Source organism: Stegostoma tigrinum, chromosome 24, assembly GCF_030684315.1.
Source record: "Stegostoma tigrinum isolate sSteTig4 chromosome 24, sSteTig4.hap1, whole genome shotgun sequence".
In the NCBI taxonomy this organism is placed as follows: Eukaryota; Metazoa; Chordata; class Chondrichthyes; order Orectolobiformes; family Stegostomatidae; genus Stegostoma; species Stegostoma tigrinum.
The window spans coordinates 32,533,778-32,557,803 of NC_081377.1; the positions used below are offsets into that span (position 1 = coordinate 32,533,778).

The 24,026-nt window shown below is 39.7% G+C and overlaps 2 protein-coding genes across 2 annotated transcripts in view; one reads left to right on the forward strand and one right to left on the reverse strand.

Moving 5' to 3' along the window:
* Nucleotides 1–22,431, forward strand: part of LOC125464833 (uncharacterized) — a 37,249-nt gene extending 14,818 nt beyond the window's left edge. The window contains exons 6-17 of the mRNA XM_048557654.2: nt 4,508–4,891; nt 4,978–5,074; nt 9,946–10,154; nt 11,268–11,407; nt 12,440–12,605; nt 12,692–12,933; nt 13,051–13,179; nt 15,283–15,460; nt 16,226–16,363; nt 16,445–16,534; nt 19,934–20,059; nt 20,979–22,431. Coding sequence (XP_048413611.1) covers nt 4,508–4,891; nt 4,978–5,074; nt 9,946–10,154; nt 11,268–11,407; nt 12,440–12,605; nt 12,692–12,933; nt 13,051–13,179; nt 15,283–15,460; nt 16,226–16,363; nt 16,445–16,534; nt 19,934–20,059; nt 20,979–21,265 — 2,186 coding nt within the window. The 3' untranslated portion in view covers nt 21,266–22,431. The remainder of the gene's footprint in view (nt 1–4,507; nt 4,892–4,977; nt 5,075–9,945; nt 10,155–11,267; nt 11,408–12,439; nt 12,606–12,691; nt 12,934–13,050; nt 13,180–15,282; nt 15,461–16,225; nt 16,364–16,444; nt 16,535–19,933; nt 20,060–20,978) is intronic.
* LOC125464835 (palmitoyltransferase ZDHHC18-like) overlaps nt 1–24,026 on the reverse strand; it is a 93,091-nt gene that overhangs the window by 21,940 nt on the left and 47,125 nt on the right. The window lies entirely within an intron of this gene.

Below are 24,026 nucleotides of genomic sequence, written 5' to 3' on the forward strand. Positions count from 1 at the left end.
ACTGAATAGGTACTTTGCATCAGTTTTAATAGTAGACTACACCAGCGATGTACCAGAACTTCAAGAGAGTCAGGGGCAGAGGCGAATACAGTGGCCATCATTAAGGAGAAGTTGCTGGGGAAGTTGAAGGGTGTGAAGGTGGATATGTCATCCGGACCAATGGACTACACCCCAGGGTTCTGAATGAGATAGCTGAGGGTATTGTAGTGGACTTCAGGTGACTTTCAGGAATCACTGGAGTCAGGAGGGGTCTCAGAGGACTAGAAAATACCCTAGTAACACCCTATTTAAGAAAGGAGGGAGGCAGAAGACAGGAAATTACAGGCCAGTTAGCCTGACCTCGGTTATTAGTGAGATTTTCAAGTCCATTATTAAGAACAAGATTGAGGAGTACTTGGAAGTGCATGGTAAAATAGAACTAAGTCAGCATGGCTTTATCAAGGGGAGGTCATGCCTGTCAAATCTGTCAGAATTCTTTCAAGAGGTAACGAGCAATTTAAACAACAGAGAACCAGTGTACGTGATCTATTTGGATTTCCACAAGGCACTGCGCAGGAGACTACTAAATAAAATAAGAGCCTATGATGTTAGTGTCAGGTACTGGCATGGATAGAGGATTGGCTAGCTTGCAGAAGGCAGAGAGTGGGGATAAGGGGGTCTTTTTCAGGATGGCAGCTGGATGACTTGGTGGAGTTCTGCAGAGACTCAGTGTTGGAACCACAACTGTTCACATTTTACATTAACGAGTTGGATGAAGACGCTAAGGGCATTGTTGCTAAATTTGCAGATGACATAAAGATAAGTGGAGGGATTGGTTGTGTGAGGAAGCAGGGAGGCTGCAGAATGACTTGGATAGATTAGGAGAGTGGGCAAAGAAGTGACAGACAGAGCACAATATGGGAATATATAAGTTTATGAAATTTGGTTCATTTTTTAAACTGGGAAAGGCTTAAGAAGTCTGAGGCACAAGGCAATTTAGGAGTCCTTAGCCAGGATTCCCTTAAGGTTAACATGAGGTTCAGTTGGCAGTTAGGAAGGCAAATGCAACGTTTGATTAATTTCAAGCGAGTTAGAATACAAGAGTAAGGATGTACTGCTGAGGCTGTACAAGGCTCTGGTCAGACCAATTCTGGAATATTGTGAGCAGTTTTGGGCCCCATATCTAAGGAAGAATGTGCTAGTGATGGAGAGGGTCCAGAGAAGATTTGTAAGAAAGTTGAACGCGGATATCATTGAAACTGTTATGAAGTCGAGTAGCGTAGTCATGAATTGGAAGGCAGGAAACTTCAATTTGTTTGTAAAAGATGATAAGGGAGAAGAGTGCATAAAGAACATAGAACAATACAGCGCAGAACAGACCCTTCGGGCCTCAATGTTGCGTCGACCTGTGAACTAATCTAAGCCCCTCCCCCTACACTATCCCATCATTATCCATATGCTTATCCAAGGACTGTTTAAATGCCCCTAATGTGGCTGAGTTAACTACATTGGCAGGCAGGGCGTTCCATGATTCCTTTAAGAAGTAAAATGCTTTTCTTAGCTTAGAGATTTACTTAAAAAAAGTCTGTTTGCAGCTGCAGATGTACAGCCAGTTCGGAAATTGAAACATGTATCAATTGGCCGTGTGATTGGAAACATTGGGCTTGTTTTGGTGTTTTAGCAACCAGCTGGAATCATCCAGTTAATTTAAATGAAGCACATCGCAATTGATTGCCAACTGAATTAAATTTGATGGTTTTGATAACGTCAAATCAATTATGAGGAAATTGATATGTCATCCAAAGTTGGTGTGAGAGCAAACCGTCATCTAAGAAATAAGCATCTAGCTCTCACAAGAAATTGCTGATTTCTCTAAGGAATGTATCTATAAAAAGATACCATGCCACTTCTAGCTAAGAGTCCCCTTGAAGGACTTCATAGAGAAAACATCCCTGATAGCCACATCAGCAGAAGAAAGGCATTGATGACTTGAGAGCAGCAAGAAAGGCATGTAGACTTTGAGAGACTAAGTTTTAATTTATTTTCTAATTACTTGGGTTTATATGTGAGACATGTGTTTATTGGAACAGCATACTAATAGAATTCAGCTCAGTTTGGGATTAGTTAGTAGTTACAGAGGGAATTGTTTGGTTTGTTAGTAATTCTGTTAAAATTGTTCACTGTTGGGGTTAAATAAATACCTTGTTACTTGTAAAGTGAACATCAGGGATTTTCTTTCATTTAACCCCTCTTTTTGATAGATTATAAAGGCAAGGTGAGCTTCTCTGTGCAGTTCAGATTTAATTATTATAAGGGAACCTCTACTCCCACCATAACAGATTGAGAGCTTGTGTTTCAATTTAATTATCAGTGGGGTTCGAACACCCCTTTGTGACAAAACTTACAGAATACCGAAAGGCCTAGATAGAGTGGATTTGGAAAAGATGTTACACTGGTTGGAGAGACTAGGATCTGAGGGCCATAGCCTCAGAATGAAGGGACGACTCTTTAGAACTGCGATGAGGAGGGATTTCTTCAGCCAGAGGGTGGTGAATCTGCAAAATTCATTGCTGCAGAAGGTCGTGGAAGCCAAGTCATTGAGTGTATTTAAGTCAGAGACAGATAGGTTCTTGATTAGTAAAGGATTCAAGGTTACGGGGAGGAAGGAGGAGAATGGTGTTAAGAAATATATCAGCCATGATCAAATTGTGGACGGGTAGTCTAATTCTGCTTTTACATATAATGGTCTTATAATTGGTGGAAGGATGAGAGGGGACATGAGGAAAATGTTTTCATGCAGAGAGTGGTAGAAATCTGAGATATGCTGTCCAATTTGATGGCTGAGGCAGAAACCCTCAACTCATTTAAAAGGAAACCTTTTTCTGCACCTGAAGTGGTGTAACCTGCAAGGCTGTGACTCATGTTCTAGTAACTGGGATTAGAATGGGTGGTAACTTTATTCATTCAATGAGGACATAATGAGTTGAATGGCTTGTTCTGTGCTGTAAATTTTTATTGTTCCTAAAATGAGCAAAATAACATCTGGCAGACCAATAGTTTTTGCACTGATCTCGATGTAGGTGAATATCTGATAACATCTCCAACAGGTGGCCAGAGTGCTAGTGCCCAATTTGTGCTCTCATTTGAAGATGAAAAGGTGATTCTGCTCAGAAAGATATATTCGAATAAGATGTCAGGCCTTCCTCCAAGGGAGCTCTGGAATTTACACCAAGGTCCTTGTTAATGGCTGAATGCTCCCGTGGAAAAGCAACAATTTGCTTTTATACTTCACATCATGCCATTGACTCTCTCGAAGGCAAGGCAAAGATTTCCTGATTAGAATATACCCACAAGTAAGTTGTTTGCCATGCATCATGTAGGTCAACGCCTACTTTCCTGACGACCACATGATGCCTTCATTTCTTGCTAGTCTTTGATCCTACATCAGAAGTCAGATGACACCTCATTGTAGTCCAACAAACTGTTGGACTATAATCTGGTTTCGTGTGACTCATGACTTTCTCCACCCCAGTCCAATACTGGCACCTCCACGTCATCGAATCTATGTGATACATGGCTAGTCATCAACAGAGCCATCCTTGAACCTCACCCTGGCTCACTGCTTTAGGAAACCTACACTCAGTGGCTGAAACTGAGCATGAACCAGATGGACAGTTTAAATATAATTCTTACCAAGCGGTAACACTTCTGTCTCAGGACCATCAACCAGATATTGAAGGAACAGTGTCATCACTGATGTAGTGAATAAGAAGAGCTCCAAGAGCATCTGTAGCTGTACCTTTTAGAAACTGCTTAGCTGTTATCTCCACAATGACTGCCATGTCCAACATCTCCTAGTCCTTCCACCCATCCAAAAAATAATTCTGATAGTCAATCACAAGAGTGTGACATGACTAAAAAGAAAGTAGTAGATGTGCGGAGGAAAGAAAACTTAGAGAAAATGTGGCAATGTAATATTATAAGAAAAGGGATATTAAGCAATTGAAATGGTATAAAGAATACTGTTCCTCTGAGGATTAGGGGCAGTGAACAGTTGTTTTGGGGGGTTCAGACTACCAAGAATTTGGGCTGGTGCCAGATATTTGGGAATTTGAAGCATTTCCATTCCAAGTAGTTGATGTTTGGGGTAGTGGATGTGTTGAGGGATGAAAACGTGTGAGAAATTAAATAATATTTGAGTGGTGCATTCATTTCCAAAGTGGGGGGGGGGGGGGGGGGGGAACATAGATTTTTTAAAAGTTGATTAATTGATTGTTTTGAATTGGGCTGTGGGAGCTTGTGTGTATCTGTCTCTGCCTCAGGGCAAGAGATGTGTTGGAATTGGCCTGATGCAGTTTATATTAAATGAACTGACTCCTTCCAAGTTAATAAGCTTTTATCACAAGTGATTTAACGACAGAACCCACGTGCTTTGGAAGGGCTAACAACAGACATCATTCTGTTCTACAATACTGTGAGAAGCATGTTTACCTGAGACTAATGTTTTTTATTTATCAACTGTGCACAGTTCATGAACTGGATGTTGATTTCTCTCCCTCAATCTTTCTTACCCAAACTCTGGAGCATGTGCAACATTCTGAGTTAATTAAGAAGCAAGAAACTGTTAAACATCCATCATCTATGGACGCCTGGCTATTCAGAATGGCAGGGGCTTTGGCCTCGGAATGGAGGGCAGTAACCAAAGATTTGGGTTTTAACAACTCTGACATTGAACAAACAGCTTTGGATCCTTGGTACAACCACCAGCAGCGAATGTTCCACTTCCTGAAAAGACTAATGGGTGAAAAATGTGTGAAATTCACAGAACTGTGCTTCCTGCTGTTATGTAAAAGCAAAGAATATAAATGTTGCAAGGTGTTGGGACAAATCGTAGGATCAGCTCTGGCAGCCGGTACATTTTATTTTTCTTCTCTGAATGTTCTGCTAAAGGCTAATTCGAAGAAGTAAGACAAAGTCAGTGATTGTGGCTTCTTTCAGACACAGTTTCAACCCTCGAACCAATCCAAGATGCCGCAAGTAATTGGGATCAAATACATTTGCAAGAGAGGAGTAAAGAACCAGTGCAGCAGAACAGGTGAGCTGCCCTGGAACCTCAAAAGGGAAATTTTCTTTCCTGCATCTCAACAAATAGCTTCCAATCATTGCAAAGGAAAATATTCTTTTCTTGCTGAAAATATATATTTTCTTCATGTGTGCTTTAAACAATATTGTTCAACATAAAAAAAATAAAATTATCAAATCATTTTATTGTTACTGGCAGATGTTTAATAACTTGTCAGTGTAGTTGGGGCTCTGGATTCTCGGATTGTCGCACCATATAACTCATAAGTATTATTCTGCCACTGGGATGAAGCATTGTCATGGAAATCTGACAGTAACATATTGCACCTCCTATGCATTTCCAAAAGATGTAATCATTACTTTCAATTGCACCAGAATTGAAGAGGTAAATAATGTATTAATCTAAAAGATAAGGTGTTGGAAAACTTCATGTGTCAGATTTTGCATTACCCAAATTGTGTCTTACATTAATTATATGTAAATTCTTACAGCCAAGAAACTACTTTCAATTTTGTTCAACCTCAGATCAAATTTATTTTACCACATCAGCTGATTTGCATATTTATTTTAATTTATTCATTAACAGGATGACAGCGTCACTGGCTCGGCAGCATTTATTGCCCATCCCTAATTTTCCAGAGAGCAGTTCAGAGTCAACCACATTGCTGTGGGTCTGGTTGGGGAAGGAAACTGCCATCCTTAAGGGCATTAGTGAACCAGATTGGTTTTTCCTGACAAATCAACAATGGATTCACAGTCATTATTAGATTCTTAATTCCAGCTATCTTACTGAATTCAATTCCACCTTCTGGCGTGGTGGATTTGAACTCAGGTCCCTGGGATGATGTCTGGGTCTCTGGATTAACAGTCCAGCAATAATACCACTAACCCATTCCCTCCCCTCCTTTTATCTAGAATACATTACCTGAAAGCTTAGAGGAACTAGATTCAATAATAAATTTCAAATGGGGATTGAATATCTACTATTTGGAGAACACAGGAAAAGCATCATGGTGGGATTAACTGGATAGTTCTTTCAGAGAGCACACAAAAGCACAGGCACAATGCGTCTGATGGTTTCTTTCTATGAAGCAAGGTTCTGTGACTTTTAGACAAAGAACAATTTCAGGGCAGAAGTCAAATGTGGCTAACTTCAGTTTCATAACACTGACTATTACAATTCTATGTTCCATCTCCTGTACTCAACTTAAAACTAAAAAGTGTTGGAAATGCTTAGCAAATCTCCGGCAGCAGATATGGACAGAAAAACAGACTTGACATTTTAGGTCGGTGGCCTGAATCCAAAGCCGATCAAACTGAAATGTGAACGTTCCTCCCTCTTTTCATAAATCCTGCTGAGAATGTCAGCATTTTCTGTTTTTACCTCGGATTTTTCAGTGTACACAGCATTTTACTCTGTACTTGACACCCTCCTTTACCAATCCTAAAATAGTGAATCTCCTTTCAATACGTTTTTTCCATTCACGCGTGGGACATGGGCATTGCTGGCTGGCCAGTATTTATTTCCCTTCCCTAGTTGCACTTGAGAAGGTGATGGTGAGCTGCCTTCTTGAATTGCTGCAGTCCGTATGCTGTAAGTTGACCCACAATGCCCTTAGGGAGGGAATTCCAGGATTTTGATGCAGCAGTGAAGGAATATTTCCAAGTCAGGATGGTGTGGCTTGGAGGAGAACTTGCAGGTGGTGGTGTTCCTTTTGTATTTGCTGCTCTTGTCCTTCTCGATGGAAGCGGTCATGTGTTTGGAAGGTGATCTTCAAGGATCTTTGGTGAATTTCTGTGGTACATCTTGCAGATAATACACACTGCTGCTACTGAGGAGTGTTGGACAGAGTGGATATGGTACCAGTCAAGAGGGTTGTCATGGTTGGTGTAAAGCTTCTTGGATGTTGTTGGAGGGGCACCCATCCAGGCAAGTACGGAGTATTCCATCACACTCCTGACTTGAGTCTTGTATATGGTGGACAGGCTTTGAGGAGTCATGACATGAGTTACTTGCCATAGTATTCCTAGCCTCTGACCTGTTCTTGTAGCCACAGCATTTATGTGGCAAGTCCCTTTGAGTTTCTGGTTAATGGAAATTCCAAGGATGTTGATCATGTAGGATTCAGTGATGGTAACACCATTGAATGTCAAAAAGTGGCCATGAGATTGTCTCTTATTGGAGATGGTCACTGCCTGGCATTTATGTGGCACAAGTGTTACTTACCACTTCTCAGCCCAAGCCTGGAAATGATCCAGATATTGTTGCATTTGAATGTGGAGTTCATCAGTATCTAAGGAGTGATGAATGGTGCTGAACATTGTACAATCATTAGCAAATATCCCCTCTTGTGACCTTATGATGGCAGGAAGGTCATTGACGAAGCAGATGAAAATGGTTGGGCCTGAGATACTGCCCTGAGGAACTCCTACAGAGATGCCCTGGACCTCAGATGACTGATGTCCAACACTCACAACCATCTTATCTGCCAGGTATGACTCCAACCATTGGAGAGTTTGCCCAATGATTCCCATTTTGCAATGGCTCCTTGATGCCGCACACAGCTGAATGCAGCCTTGATGTCACTCTCCCCTTACCTCTTGAATTCAGCTCTTTTGTCCACGTTTGAAGCAAGGCTGTAGTAAGGTCGAGTTGAATGCCCTGCCAGAACCCAAATCGGGTGTCACTGAGCAAGTTATTGCTGAACACTTGCTGTTTGATAACACTATTAATGACCCCTTCCATCGCTTTACCGATGATTGAAATTAGACTGATGGGACAGTAACATGCTGGGTTGGATTTATCCTGCATTGTCAGGTAGATGCTAGTGTTGTATCTGTACTGGAAGAGTTTGGCTAGGGGAGTGGCAAGTCTTCAGTACTAGTGCTGGAATATTGTGGGGGCCATAGTCTTTACAGTATCCAGTGCCTCCAGCTACTTCTTGATATCACATGGAATGAATTGAAATGTCTAAAGACTGGTTTCTGCAATGCTTGGGACCGCTGGACAATGCCGAGCTGGATCATCCACTCACCACTTCTGGCTGAAGATTGTTGCGACTGTTTCAGCCTTATATTTTGTACTGATGTGTGTTGGGATATTTGTGGAGCTCCTCCTCCAATGAGTTGTTTAATTGCCCACCACCATTCACAACTGGATGTAGCAGGACTGCAGAGCTTAGATCCAGTTCATTGGTTGTGAGATCACTTACTCTGTCTATCACTCGGTGTCCCTGCTGTTTGGCATGCAAGTAGCCCGGTTCGGTGGCTTCACCAGGTTGGCACCTAATTTTTCTGCTGTTGCTGTTGGCATGCTCGCCTGTACTCTCCATTGAACCAGGGCTGACCACTTGGCTTGATGGTAATGGTTGAGTGGGGGATATGCCAGGCCATGAGGTTGCAGGTAGTGCTGGAGTACAATTCTGCTGCTGTTGATAGCCCACTGAACGTCATGAATGCCCAGCCTTGAGTTGCTGGATCTGTTTCAGGTCTTTCCCATTTAGCATGATAATAATACCACACAACACTGAAGGCAGGATTTCATCTCCACAAAGACTCTTACTGACACTGTCTGGACAGATGCATCTGCAGCTGGCAGATGGGTAAGGATAATTTTTTTTCTATTGTTGGTTCCTTCACCACCTGCCATAGACCCAGTCTAGCAGCTATGTCCTTTAGAACCTGACCAACTCAATCAGTAATGCTGCTGCTATGCCATTCTTGGTGATGGCAGTTGAATTCCCCACCCAGAGTACATTTTGCAGTCTTACGCTCTTCAGTGTTGTTCAACATGGAGGAGAACTCATTCATCAGCTAAGGGGGGGACAGTACATGCTAATCAAAAGGAGCTTTCCTTGCATATGTTTAACCTGAAGCTGTCAAGACTTAATGGGGTCCAGAATCAAGGTTGAGGATTCCCAGGACAACCCCCTCTCTGTGCCAGCACCTGTAATGGGCCGGTCCTGTTGGTGGGACAGAACATATCCATGGATTGTAATGGCAGTGTCTGGGATATTGTCGTATTTCTGCAATCATACCTGACTGACAATATCAGGCTGTTGCTCAACTTGTCTGAGAGACAGCTCTACCAGTTTTGGTACAAGTCACAAGATGCCAGTGAGAAGGACATTGCAGGGCCAGCAGGACTATTTCTGTATTTTTTTTAAAAAAAGGTGCAACATGCTAGACTATTTCAGAGGGTGTTCAAACGTCAACCACATTGCTGTGGGTCTGGATTCAAAAATAAGCCCAACCAGGTGAGGATGGCAAATTTCCTTCTTAGAAGGACATTAGTGGGTGAGTTAGATGGATTTTTCTGACAAACAACAATAGTTTTGTGGTCATCAGTAGATACTTAATTCCAGATTTCTTTTATTGAATTGCTATGGTAGGATTTGAACCTGGGTCCTAAGTTTCTGGATAGCTGAGTCTAGCAATAATACCACTAGGCCATCATCTTCCAATCAAATTACAGAAAAAATGACATAGCATCCAAAAGCCCAAGTTCTGAGCTGTGATTTGAGTCTACATTGCCAGCATTTACTTCAAGAAACCAGGGCAACTATTTCCCACAGCCTACAATGTGCAAAACATGGTACTTTTCTCATAAATTTACAACAGAATGATGATTTCCTTAACCAGCACAAAATATCCAGTTTCATTGGTTGAGCTTGCCAATAATTAAAAACACTTCACTCTCTTAAATGGTCTACAACTCATAATGAGCAACAACAGTTAAGGTACACAATAATCAGGACTCCAGGTAATTATAAAATGACAAATACAATCATTTTAATTAGCAAAATCATACTTTTGTAAGGTTATGAATTATGTAACCAGTTCTTTGTGGTTATTTGTTTACAACTGCACATATTCTTCTCATAGGTACCAACATGTAGCTACCATGCAGTGTGGTGATCTTAGACTGATTTATAATGGAAGCAATGGAGCTCCAACTGTAAACGAAATACATGTGAAGGAGTTTGAGAATTTTCTGGGCCAGGTGTCTCTGGCTGGGCCTCCCTTCAATGTGCATACACCCAGTACTGACACACAGCTGCTCTTGCTCCTGCCCAAATGTCCATCGTGCTCAGGTTAGTCTGTCAGATCATGAAGTATTACATTAAATGCCATTTCACAAGAGGCTGTGTTTCCATTTAATTGACTATTGATTTTCATTGAAAATACACTCAGTACTAATGGAGTTTATATAAGATGAATATGGAATGATATGTCCTGAGTTTTAATAATGATGCTGCAAGTTTCTCCCATAATTACAATAATTAAAAGGACAAATCAAATTCATTCCACAATCATTTTAGATTACAGCTGCTTTTTAAGCTCAGTTTAGATTGTGAGAGACTTAAGTTCATGAACCAGTCTGTATCCACTATAACTTATCCAGATCACAGATCTATTGCTTTTCAATGCTACCTACCCAAATTTTACAAAGTATTTGCAACTCAGATCCAATATCTGTTATAAATTTATAACAGTCTCTTCAATAACTTTCAAGAATTAATATTTTTATGGCATTATTTACTTGCAGTATCACCAGCAAGCTGTGTTTCCACATCAAGGTCTTTTTGACTTTCTATGCATCTAGAATCTTAGCATTTAAGAAGCATTTCACTCTCCTTTGCAAGCATTTGTATTTCACACTTTTGTACATTGATCTGTATCTGCCACCTTGTTTTGATCATTTTTCTGCTCTATTTCATCTTTTGGCTTTTTACAATTTGTCATGATTTTCCAAACTAGCACCTGACAAATGTTTAAACTGCATGTGGTGAACATTTAACCAGTGCAAAGTGAACATTTATAAAATGCAAAGTATTGCATTAATTGCTCAAAAGCCTTGGGTTTTTGCCCTGTAATCATCTCTTGTAGTTTATAAGGCTATGCCTGAGACGAAGTATAAGCTTGAACCTAGAATACCTTCACCCTGAAGTTAGGGCTCTGCCATTTTTGTTAGAAACTTGGAATTCCTGGCCATTCCCGTTCTATTCCATTTCCTAGTGCAGTCAGCAGTTGGATCAATCATATGACTCTGTTTACTTTCCAACTTTAACATTCAAAGATCTCAAAATTTGTCTGAACAGACCAAAATAATTGCCCAAATAGAGGCAAGCCTAAAATTATACTTATCTTAAGGTGTCTGAGACTAACAGTAAATTATGCAATGAACTTAACGTCATCTCTTCTAGTTACAGGAATGGACATCAATGCTGAGTTAAAAAAGAACCTTGCACTCTTCCTAATAGGGAAATATCCAGGTCAGAAAATACACCTGAAATCTGTTTTATTCAGAAAATTTCAGCAGTTGCTCAGTGAAGAGGAGCAGAAGGTAAGCTGGTGCCTTAATCAAACTGTAAAGTAAGGACTTATCTGAAAACCCTCAGGCTTACACTGCTATTGTTTCATAATTTGGTGTGCTAGGAGGGAATTATACCTCGTGTCATCCACTAGAAACAGAATGAATCCAGAGTTTAAAAATGAACAGGAGTAATGTATGGCCTGTCCAAAAATGCTGGTCTTCCATAGCACAGCATTGTCAATGACTGAGTAAATCAGACATGCAAATTTCGTGGTCCCAGGCAATTCATAATACCACAGGCAACAGCCACAAAGGTACAATAAGCAAAGGCAACATTTTAAGGCCCCCTTGCCATAAGACGGTACACTCATATTTTGGAAACCATGTAAAACCAAACTGTATATGTGGCATAAAATTAATATTGTAAATACAAGCTGTAATTGCTAAGCACTTCATAGTTTGACTTAGTTATTTGAAAGAAACTGATCGTATTTGCTTTTTATCTATGTCAATTTTGAACTGTCATGTGCTTTGATGAGTTTTATAAATTTAGCGTAATTTTGAGGGGAAAAGATCAAAATCAAACTTTTAAACATTTGCCTGCAATAGACATGCATTCCCATACCAGTGGTGCAACTGCAGCTACAAGTTGCTTGGTCACTATATGAATGAACTATATTACACAATGCAAACAAAAGATTTAAAGATTTCATTATAGACATCAGAAAAAGATTCAACTGCACATTGAAAGAGTATTCTTGGGATAAAACTTTTAAACCCCAGTGAAGATTCACCACTATTTTCACACTAAAGGTTTCCTCACGTCAAATGATACAAAGTGAGAATTGTATTTGCATCGTAGAAGATTTCTGCAGTGTGCAAGGAAGTCTTGTTACTTTGGTAATTAAATCTAAAAATGTTCTGTTAATGAAAATGCCATGGAAAAGACAGTACTATAAAAAAGTCAAAAGCTTCAGCACACAATACATATTATGTATACTTTTATTTCACAAATCATGGAGTAATATTGAAAGTATTAAATTATTGGCACTCCTATTTCAGCTTCTTCATACTTACCTGGTGCTGGAGGATGCTGGTGCAATTGTTAACCTCACTGTAACAAAAGGAAAGCAACACTTACATCTGTTGTGGGATGTCATGCAGGAATGTGGGGCATTGATTAGAGCCTGGCCTACAAGATATCAGGATCTGCTACAAAACATGCGAAGTAATATTCCTTTTGAAGGTTATTGAGTTGCATTTTGTTGTTAGCCTTTGAACTTAATTTGTAAAGTAAGTTATTTTCCCCTCCAGTTCGAGTTGCACACATTAGAGATGGAAACCTTGAGCTGTTTGTCCCTCAGGCTGACAGTGGGTCACATGTCTGGATTCTGCTTCGTTCCCACTCTCCAGTCGCTGTGGTAGAAAAGCTCTGGAATTACTTCACTGACTGTGAGGCCTACTGTTTATTGTACAAACCAGTGGGACGATTATATATAAAGAATAAAATCAAGATGTATGCGTATTTGATTCCCAACTGTGACACTTTGGTTCAGGTAAATTATCTTGGCTGATTCTCAATTCTTCAAAAATTCTAAGCAATCTGTTGAAACTATATATTGCATTCTCCCCTCTTACTCCAAACCACAATCTATTCTCAATTCTTTTATCAGGCCTTGAACAGAGAGCATGACAGCTACAAACAAGTGTTTAAAACAAAACTGCTGGTACACAAGAATGCCTCATACAAACTGCAGTTTAGAAATACAAATGTAACCAAAGTTGTCTCCATCACCCCTGCGGTAGGTTTGGTGCTGTTTTCGAAGAGATTTTGTAATTGTAAATCTGTCTCCTGAAAATTGTTATTGCAAACGATCATTGGAGAGCTGACTGCTTAGTTTACTGCTGTAGAGTTCAGTTTATATTAAAATAGGTGACTTCCAAGATAGTGTGTGACTGCTCAATGTTATGATCCCAGCTGATGTGAATATGGACCATCAGATTCAAGAGTAAAATCTGGCTTGTTAGATTCTGACTGTTTTTAAAACTATGGGACATGTTACTGAACACAAAAGGCTGCCAGTATACTTTTATTCTGTGTTAAAGAATTTATTAAACAAGGAAAAAGTGAACTATATTACACAATGCAAACAAAAGATTTAAAGATTTCATTGTAGACATCAGAAAAAGATTCAACTGCACATTGAAAGAGTATTCTTGGGATAAAACTTTTAAACCCCAGTGAAGATTCACCACTATTTTCACACTAAATGTTTCTGTTCACATTAAGGCTGAGAGAGCTGCAACCAGTTACTTTACAGCAAATTTCTTTGTAATCATTAGATACTTTATCACTTGACTGGGTGCCCCATTCCTCAAGACACCTAAAATAAATGACAACTTTAAACTTCAGAGCAAACATATTAGTTTTCTAAACTCACTGGCCAGCTGCCTTATCTTCAACTTTGGCACATCTACAGACAGACTAATTGACTTTTTCTGTGGCACTGGACTTATGTCACTAAGCATCAGCTGTTTTTAATTTTTTTTAACACACTGAATTGTTTACCTCAAGGGTTTAAAGCCTCAATTAAAATACATGTAAACTAGACTCCAGACACATTGTTCTAAACAGTCCATCCTATGTTCCCACTCCCATTCCCCCAACCCACATCAACCTACCGCCAGCAATCTGCTAATGTGGACACAGCATAAATCAAGTCCTGAACCAAAAATTGAAAAGTTATTTCACTGAAACACACTCCGGTGAGGCATCTAGTGAGTGTATCAGGCTGAAAAAAATCTGCTGCAGCATTCTGACAGTTCATAGAGACTTTTCTCTTTTCCAACCTACCAGCAGAACCTGTTGACTATCCACTTAAAATTTTTGTTCATTTTGCACAATTAATATCTTCCTAGTTATGACTAGAAATTCTTTCATGACAAGAACAGCTTTAAAAGTTTTGAGTCTTCAGCTTTGAAAAGGAGATGAGGAGGACCTATGCGTGACAACCTGGTACATAAGATTTACTGAGTGTAGGAATTGGGATTGATGTCGTTGTAGAGCTCAGAATGTCACTCCCTAATCCTGGACTAGGAGACCCAGGTTCAAGTCCCACCTGCTCCAGAGTGTGTAATTACACCTCTGAACAAGTTAATTAGAAAAATAGTTTAAAACAAAAAAACACAGGTTCCCTGTCTAAAGCTGAACTTGGAAGCTTTGAGCAGGTTCTCCCCTTGGGCCCATTCATGCTTTAATTTACTGTCTCGAATGGTGGAAAGTGTAATTTGAGGACAATGATGATGGTCATGCAAATTCTGAATATTCGCGATTCAGCACTGTTGCAGCAAATGAACTGGCACCAGGGAAACGAGGAAAAGTGTGAATTTCTGCATTGTTGGAGTTTTGAGTTAAATCCCCCCAATCTGGCAGAAACCAAGTGAAGCAGTTAAAATGAGGAAGAATTTAAACGCTTCTTTTGCATTGCTTTCGCTGATATGGACGAACAGTATAGCAACGAGCAGCTATTTTTAAGCAAGCTAAGAGTTCTAGAGATCCTTACCCAGGAGGAAGAATGTTGTCTTCGTCCCTCAGCCAGCATCTTTCCAGGATATCTTCTGTTCTTTTAACTCTTGCTTGAATGTCGGGAACAAATTCAGCCGTCGCCCCCTGTTGGCGATTTTCTGCTCCTGCCTGCCAGCCAGTTGTACTTTGGCCGGGTTCAGGCAGCAGTTCGATTAAAGGTATTGAATCCTGGATGTTAAGATCAGCTGCGCCGCAGCTCAAATGCCCAGGCTTGCAACTTAGGTCCTGCCTGTACCTCTCATAAAACTAAGATAACTCCATTCCTTCCCATTGCGACTACGTTGCTTTTCAACTTAACTTCTCTAAGTTGCGTTTGCAGGATGCCGCAGTGTTCAAGCATTCACTATGTCCCCATGAGTCAAAGACAAAGTACATCCTGCAACTGGACGGACATTTCGATGACTGGCCGTTGGTGTTTCAACTGGTACAGGAGGATAAAAGCTGTGTGGTGTTAAATGAGCTCATAACTGAGGAACAACTACGACACGAAAATGAAGGTTTGAATCCATGTTTTGTATTCATTTCAGGAAGGGGTTTTCACTCTGATTGAATAGCCGAGAAACAGGAGTGCTGAACTTACAGCAACAACAACGGGAATGTTCAAACCCGTCCCTATGGAAAAATCCAGAAGCCTAGCAGCAGCTAAGGAGCCCCTTAACTGTCATTGGGGAGCAAATAGCAACTTTTACCAGCCATGGTAATTGGTGAATACTAGGAACTAGAAGTCATCCAGAAAATAAGGTGCCAGTGCTTGATTCCTAACTGCATTTTCGCATGAGGTTCCCGTCTACCTGTGGAAGGTGCTCTTACACAAAGCCTGCTAGGGGGGAAAAAGTCACTCGAGAGCTGCATCATTTCAGTTTGACTCCGTCCTGGTTTGAAGAAGATCACCCGGCTATGAATCGCAGTTTCACCTTTCAGGCTATGAGCGCGGGACAGGTGTGATAGATGAATGCTGTTGCTGTTGCCGTTTTGGCTATGAGTCCCATATGAAAAGATGAGCAGTTTAAATTTCGTTACTTCAGATGGAGGTGCTTTGTTTGGTGGATAAGTCGGAGAAAACCGCTTAGAGGATTGAATTATGTAGGTTACAATTCTTGCGAGAATCTGCGGTGGATGATTCTGTACTTTGCTGTATTCTTTTATAGTATTAGAGGATAAACAATAAATTACTTTCATAAGTTTAAAGGGAAATGAAATACAAGTTTTAATATTTACTACCCAGAAATATTCCTAACATCGAAACTTTTTTTTCCCCACAGAATACATCTTGGTTACAGTGAACGGAAAACGATATTGCATCCTTAGAATTCACAGTCACATCACCTACCAGCAATTTGCATCCGAAATGGAAGAGACGTTCCCAGGAAAGACATTCAACATATATTATAAACAAAAAGGTGATGTAGCTACAGAATATACCTCAGACTGAGAGCTTGGAGTAGCCATCAGCTAATGAGAAGTACTTAATTGTTTTGCAGGCAATGCTCCATTGCTGATTAACGGACAGAACAGTATAGAATATCTCCTCAAACAGTGCGAGACAGGGGACATTATCCTGCAAGCTGAAGGTAAAAGCCGCTATCCCAAGGCCATCCTGGTGCAATATACCAACTCCATGCTTGGAGGTATTATTACTTCTCATGTCTCCATAACCTGCTTTTCCCGTCATGTTATTACTCTCTAAATTTCAAGTCAAGTTAATGTGTTTTGCCGTTTATATGAAACAAATGAGATTCAGAATTTACAGCGAAATAACGATGAATCAAATTCAGATAACCTGAAATTCCAGGCCTGTAAAAATTGTCAGTTAATTTCACCGGCAGAATAGCAAATCTAACAATGATACCACAATAAATCAAAAGGCCCAGCCTGGTAACCTAAGTTAACCACATTTCTGTAAACCTGGCATATGGTCACAGCAAAGACATATTTCAGTGAGGAAGGAGGATTCTAGGCAGAAGATAAGCCAAACATGGTCAACCAGGGAAGTTCAGGATAGCATCAGATTAGAAAGTTTCACAAATATAAACAAAATATGAGTTTAAAAAAACTTGAAGATAATGTCAAGACTTCTTTAAATATATAAAAAGAGAGAAGCCAAAATCCCCTAAAGTAAAATTGAAACAGCATGTGGAAAACCATAGTGTGAAGTCAGAAGTGGAAATTGCTAACGAATGACACATTACAGAGTCTGTCAAACACACAGCCAACATTTTGGAATGCTTCAAGTAGGCATTCTGTCTAGCAAGAGGCTGAGAACAGTTGTTTATCCACATTGAAGCCTCGCCAATATGCTTTAGAATTCGAGCAAAGAACATTCACATTGAGTCGAAACCTGCGGGTAGGACCACGAGGAGATCACCTGCAACACAGGATGGATGGACTGATAGGGTCTAGGCCCGAAACGTCAGCTTTTGTGCTCCTGAGATGCTGCTTGGCCTGCTGTGTTCATCCAGCTTCACATTTTATTATCTTTGATTCAAAGGACAGCCTTGTCTTCATTGGAGTGAGGAAGCGGCTGCAAAATGGTCTTGTCCTCATCCTGAGTGTGCGCCATGGGACATGATTAGAGCTGATAATATTGAATTGCTTTATCGTCTTTTATCTGACCACTCATGTTTCAGAATGAAACGCGCTTAGCGGAAAGAAAACGAATGTATCACTGCTATGATCTACATCAACAATGGGTTTCGAAAATCTGCTGCTGCGTGTATTGGGAAAAAACAGGAATCTACACCTCTGCAAATGTCAAGTCACATCTACACAGTTACGAGACTAATAAAATCGCCAATATTTTTGGAGCATGGATCAGGAAACTGAACAAAATTTACTGTCAAAAGGAAAGATTATCATCACAAACAACTGTCCCACGCTCCTAACTCCCAACGTTTGTCAATTTCTTGCTGTACAATGCTAGGCCATAAGGTATGAACAAATTGTAAAACAGACATTTTCACATTTAAAAATATAAACACAGTCAAGCAGTAAATTTGCTGTTTGACAGTGCCTTAAAATAGAAAAAAATCAAGTTTCATATGGACTTCTTCAAATATGTAAAGCTCTACCTAACATTTGTGGGTGGATCCCTGCAATTCTGCTCATTGCAATAGTTCTGTGGAACAAACACAGGCCACCGTGACTAAAACATTAACTACAGATCATGGAAATATGAAACAGAAAGAGAAAGGTTCTGAAAATTCAACAGGCCAGTCAGCACCTGTAGACAGAAGACAAAATTAATATTTGAGATCAGTGACCTTTCATCGGTCTTGTGTCATGCCCATAACCCTTAATTCACCCATTTCTCACATACTACTATATTGTTGAAAGTACCTCAAACACTTCCTGTGTCAAAGTTCCAAATTTCCTTGTCGGTTTTATTACTGACCTTTTCACTTAAATCTTCTAGTATATTTTTCTCAAAAGTGGAAATACTTCTAAATTCATGGTCAATACAATTAGTTCCGAATTTTAAATATATCAGTCTCTTTTTCAATTTCTCCAACGTGTCTACATCTTTTTAAACTGTATGGAAACCAGAAGAAAACACTGTTCTCTAAATACAGTCTGACTACAGTTCAAAAACTACTTTATTTAGCCCGTGGAATAAATCAATTATTTGCAATGTTCCTTTTATTGATTATGCACATCTATCCTATATCCCCTTCATCCTCTTGCTGTTTAGTTTATTCTCTTGGCATATTGGCAAGGTTTCTCTTTTTCTTTGCCAAGTGCACCTACTCACATTTATCCACAAAGTTCATTTGCCACTTAAATGCCCAGTCGAGGAATTTCTTGATGTCTTTATGTTGCCTTCTTCCTCAATGTTAACTGTTACTTGTGTGTCCACACCCCCAACCTTTAAGATTAGTAACATGGAGTTGTTTATTCCCACTTTAGGTAATTATGTTTTCCGTGAATAGCAGTAGTCCCAGCATTGGTGCTTGCTGAACTTCACTTTCTACCTTATTTCGATCTGAATAATATTTTGTTTTCTATTTTTTATCCTAAAGAAAAGTAGGTTCCAAGATGTGAACAAGCAGAGGATTTTGGGACATAGATTCACAGCACATCAGAGGGATGATACAGCATCATTTAAAAGAACAAATGAAGTACTAGGCTTTCATCACAGTATATACACAGCAAGAGGTTGTGAAGAGTCCACAAAATCTTAGTAAAACATTTGGAGGACTGTGTGTAGTTTTGGGCTGCACGATACAGGAAGATAGTGAGGCTTTGGAGAGGCTAGAGCACAGGGTTAATGAAATTCTAGCTGATGTGAGGAAAAAGAATACATAGATTTGAGAAATTGTTTGTTTTTATTTGAACAGATTCCAAGGTGATAGGACACAAGCAATCCATCTTATCAATATTTTTGTACTGTCCTCACATATTCATGTTTTGCAGAGGCCACCAAATTTAATTTTGTTATGTAACTCTATTAATCAATTTAAAAGCATGAGGAGATAGTGGAACAGTATATAGAAACAGCCTGCTTGTGGAAGTTGAGGGATTTAGTGTAAGAGGCCATAGATACATAATTAATTACAACAGACTTGGAACAGAGGGTAGGATACCAAGTTGTGATACCGTGGGATTCACATCAAAATTAATGGTTGACAGTTGGGATATTTAGATGAAGACAACAGCACTGGAAGGATAAAGAAGCAGGGCAGAGAACTAATCATTAGACTAAGTTGCTTGTGGTAAGTGGAGAGAGACTGTTTTAGCTGACTGACCATTTCCACAATGCAACTTCCATCTATTTCAATGCAAGAGTTAAATCTTACCTCAGAGATAAAAGAATATTCAAATATCCTTAGTGTTTGTGTCAATCCTGGTTAAGTTGGCTTCCCCTCACATTTTAGTCTATAATATTTTAGTGCTTGTTGCTCAAATGGGTTTATATAGATGTAAAAACTGATGAGACAAATTTCTTGAACTGTTTCTCTGAATTTACTCTGTAGAAAAATCACATTGTTCCAGCCTGAGGCAATCCAGTGAGGAAGAAGAGCCAACACTTTCTGAACTCAAGGAAAAGGCATTCAGTCAGTTAGGGAGCTTTAAGTCATCCAGGATTCCACACTCACAAGGTACAGACAAGAGGCGGCTCTGGATAAGTGCCCATCATTCAGTGACAGACATAGTATAGTTGGATGTCTGCGTGACAAGTATGTCAGTTTGCACAGGATCTGACAAAACTGTATACCAAGCTGTGATAGTTCATAGAGGCAAATTACATTTTAGAAATTCAGAAGGGTGCAGGATCAAAGTCAGTGTAATTATTTTCTAGCAGGAGTTGGATACTAACGCCTTATTATCACAATCTTTGAGCAAAGGGAGGTCAGTCAGATCATTAACTCTGTGCAGGTGAATTTAAATAAACTATCCAATCAGACTCACTCACCTTTTTCCCCATAACTCTGCAAATGTTCCCTACTGTTGCAATGAATTTATTTATTCTCTTTTGAAATTATCGTTTTATGTGTGTGCCCTGACAGGATTCCAGGTTACAACTACTTTCCATAAAGCATATATTGTAAACCTATTCACACTGCATATCATTCCTATGCTGCAGCCAGCTTGAGATGAATTTTCTGCTCCATGCTTATTTTTGGGCAGTAATGAAGCCCAGAATGCTTGCTTCTCAGTATAATCCCAAATGCACTCCAACAGACGTGCAGGTATATTCATGTCATAAGTTCTAGACTAGAACATATTAACCAATATGCTTCCTGTACGCAAGATCTCACATACTGGAAATGTATTTTCTTCCTGGTGTCCAGCACTGCCTCAGATAATGGAGCAGTCTAGCCCATTTTAGTTGCAATTAGTTTTCGCCAGAAAGAGACATTTCTTCTGCCCTCACTGGTTAGGAGAAATTCTGCAGCTATTTCTCTTCGAATCCAAATATTTTCATCCAAGTAAACAAACTACCCTGGAACATTTGCACTGAAATAGGATTGGTTGAGCCTGCTAGCATTTACAGTCTGCACTTTTCTTTTCTTCCAGGCAGAACACAGATTGTAGGGACACCAAAACACTTCCTGCAGAAGAATAAGTTAGCGCTCATAACCAGGCTCACAGAAATCCACTGCATCATTGAGGAACTGAAAACAAAGGACATTCTCAATGAAACTGAATATGAGAAGTTGCTGACAGCCAAACATCTTTCAGACCAAAATAGAGAAACACTGAATTATGTCATTAAAAAAGGAACTGTTGCAATGAATTATTTTTGTGATCTCCTTCACAGATATCATCCATTGCTTGTTAAAGACATAGAGAGTAATGAATAACCTGTACAGTAGAATTCAGAATCTGTCCTATCAACCAGCTTTACAGTAATGCAACAGTCAAAATTAGCTAGGTTGTAAAAAGATTCTGCAATTACTCAGTATTTATGATCTTGCAGATGGGTGCAAAGTATGGCTATTAAGGCCCTAAGACTGCTTGGCCCATTATAGCCTTCAACTGGATTTGTTTAATCTCAATTCAACAAATGCATCAGAAAGGCCATTCAGCCCATTGAGACTGCTCCACCAGTTAGTAATACCTTGGCTGATCAAACACTTATCCCCACAAGTCTTTGTGCCATCAATAATCCCCCCAAAAAATCAAAGTCTACTTGAAATATCCTGAATGAACAAGTTTCCATATTCTCTGGGGTAGAGAATTACAAAGGTTTACAACCCTGAATTTAAACAAAAATCTCAAGGGGCTGAAGTGGCATTCCTTTTTAAAAAAACAATGTGCTTCCAGTTCCAGACTTCCTAAACAGTGAAAACAACAGAATAGATGCAGTAATGTAGTTTGTGGATTTCAGTGAGATCTCATTCTTTAGGCTCAGATTTGCTCTCTTCAAAGGACAATCCTGTTGTATCACAAATATGTCTGTTGAGCTATGCAATGTAATTTAACAGCTACAGTTTTCCTGTAAAAAAAGGCAACATCCAATTTGAACACACGATCCCACAATTAAGAATGATCAGTAAATTGTGAGAGACTTTGGCTGAATGATAAATATTGGCCAAGTCATTGGAGAATGCTTGTTTGCTTTCTGTAAATTGTGCCAAGGTATCTTTTATCTTCACCTGAAAATAGATACACACTCAGTACTGTATTGGAATATCAGCCAACATTTTACTTGAACTCTAGTGTAGGACTTGAACACACAACATATTAACTTTAAGATTCAAGCGCCATCCTCTGAGCTACAGCTGAGACCACACTCTGTAGAGACACTGACATTACATCCAAATATGGGACATAGAACAGTACAGCACAGGCCCTTCAGCCCCTGATGTTGTGCCAAACTTTTACCTTAATCCTAAGGTCTATCTAACCTCCACCCCCACCTTACACAATCAAGTATGTTTCTATGATATTTTATTGGTCCATTGAAGATCAAGTGGTTGGTATCACATTTTCACACAGCTAATCACTTTCTCAAGGGCAACTAAGAATGGGCAATAAAGGGCTGACCCAGCTAGTGGTGCCCACATTTCATGAATGAATAAAAATGACTTTATTTACAATGACAAAAGATTGTAGGCTTTTATCTGTTAATGCTAGGTAATGTGCTTCCTGTCATTTCAAAGTTTGGCCATGTGGCTTGGGAGTCCATTAAATCCTGTAAACAAACGATGGATTTAGGGCAATGCTTAACTCCGTGAGGATGCAACTGTATCAGAAATTAATATTGCAAAGACAACATAAAAGCAAAACACTGGATGCTGGAAATTTTAGTTAAAAAGCAGAAAAGCTGAGGAAACCCAACTTGTCAGACCACATACGTGGATCAAGAAACAGAGTTAGCATTTCAAGTCCGATATGGCTTCTTGAAGGCTGAAAGGAGCTGCAAAATAATGTTTTTTATGCTGTTGACAGAGAGACAGGAGGATTGTGGAGCAGATGGTGAGGGTGCCCAGAGCAAAAGACAAAGCAAGTGCTAGCTGTAATAAAAGAGTGATAGAAATGTTAGATAAGTGTGAAAAGTAGAAAGTAGGTCCACTGTGCTGTGGGTCCATAGGGCAGAAAAAAGGTTCGGCTGAAACAGGGCTACGACTTGCAGCAGGATACCACCAGTGAACACATATTCAATTCCCATCTACTGTCAATATTCTACAAGGACCATCACTCCACAACACCCTGGTCTATTCTAAGGCTTCCTTAGCTCAGACCTTCCCGCCCCGTGTACTGGCAGAAGGTGTAGGACTTACACTTTCACCTTGTCCCTTCCCACTGTCCAAAAATCCAAATAACCCTTGAACATGATGCAACTTTTCACCATTAGTTCTTTCATTCCAGGCTATTTGCTGCTCAGTGCAATTTTCTTTACATTAGCAAGATTAAGATGACTGCTTTGCAGAACATCCCTGCTCCATCCGCAGGAATGATCCTGACCTTCCAGTTGCCCGGCATTTTTACTAAACCACCTTGCCCCCATGCTAATACTTGATTGTAAACTTGTTACACAGTGTCCCAACAAAGCTCAACACAAGCTAGACGTACAATACCTCATTTTCCACTTAGGCATTTTACAAACTCTAGAATTCAGAGAGTTCAACAATTTCAATCCATTGTTTGTCTTCCACCTTAATTACAAATCTGCCCTCCCCACCATGTCTTGTTGGTTTTACTGTCAGTAATATGAACTCCTCCTCCTTTTTACACCAACTTTACATCTCTATCTCTCCTTTACTACCTTGACGCACACTGTCTTTTGCTCTGGGCACTCTTTCCCGTCTGTCAGCAGCATAAAAACCATTTTCTAGCTCCTTTGAGTTCTGAAGAAGAGTCATGTTAGATTCGACACTAACTCAGTTTCTCTTTCTACTGATGCTGCCCGATGCTGAATTTATCCAGCATTTCCTGTTTTTATTACAGAAAAGGCAATACTTTACATGGGCCACAGAGAAGTAACGTTTTTACTTTTGAAGCATTTTTTAGAAAAAGCTTTATAGAAGGTTCAACATTCTAAAATCTTAGATCTTACAATAATCCATGCTGTGGAGTAAAAACACCAAAATGTAATGAGCAAGCTTGATCTCAACAGGG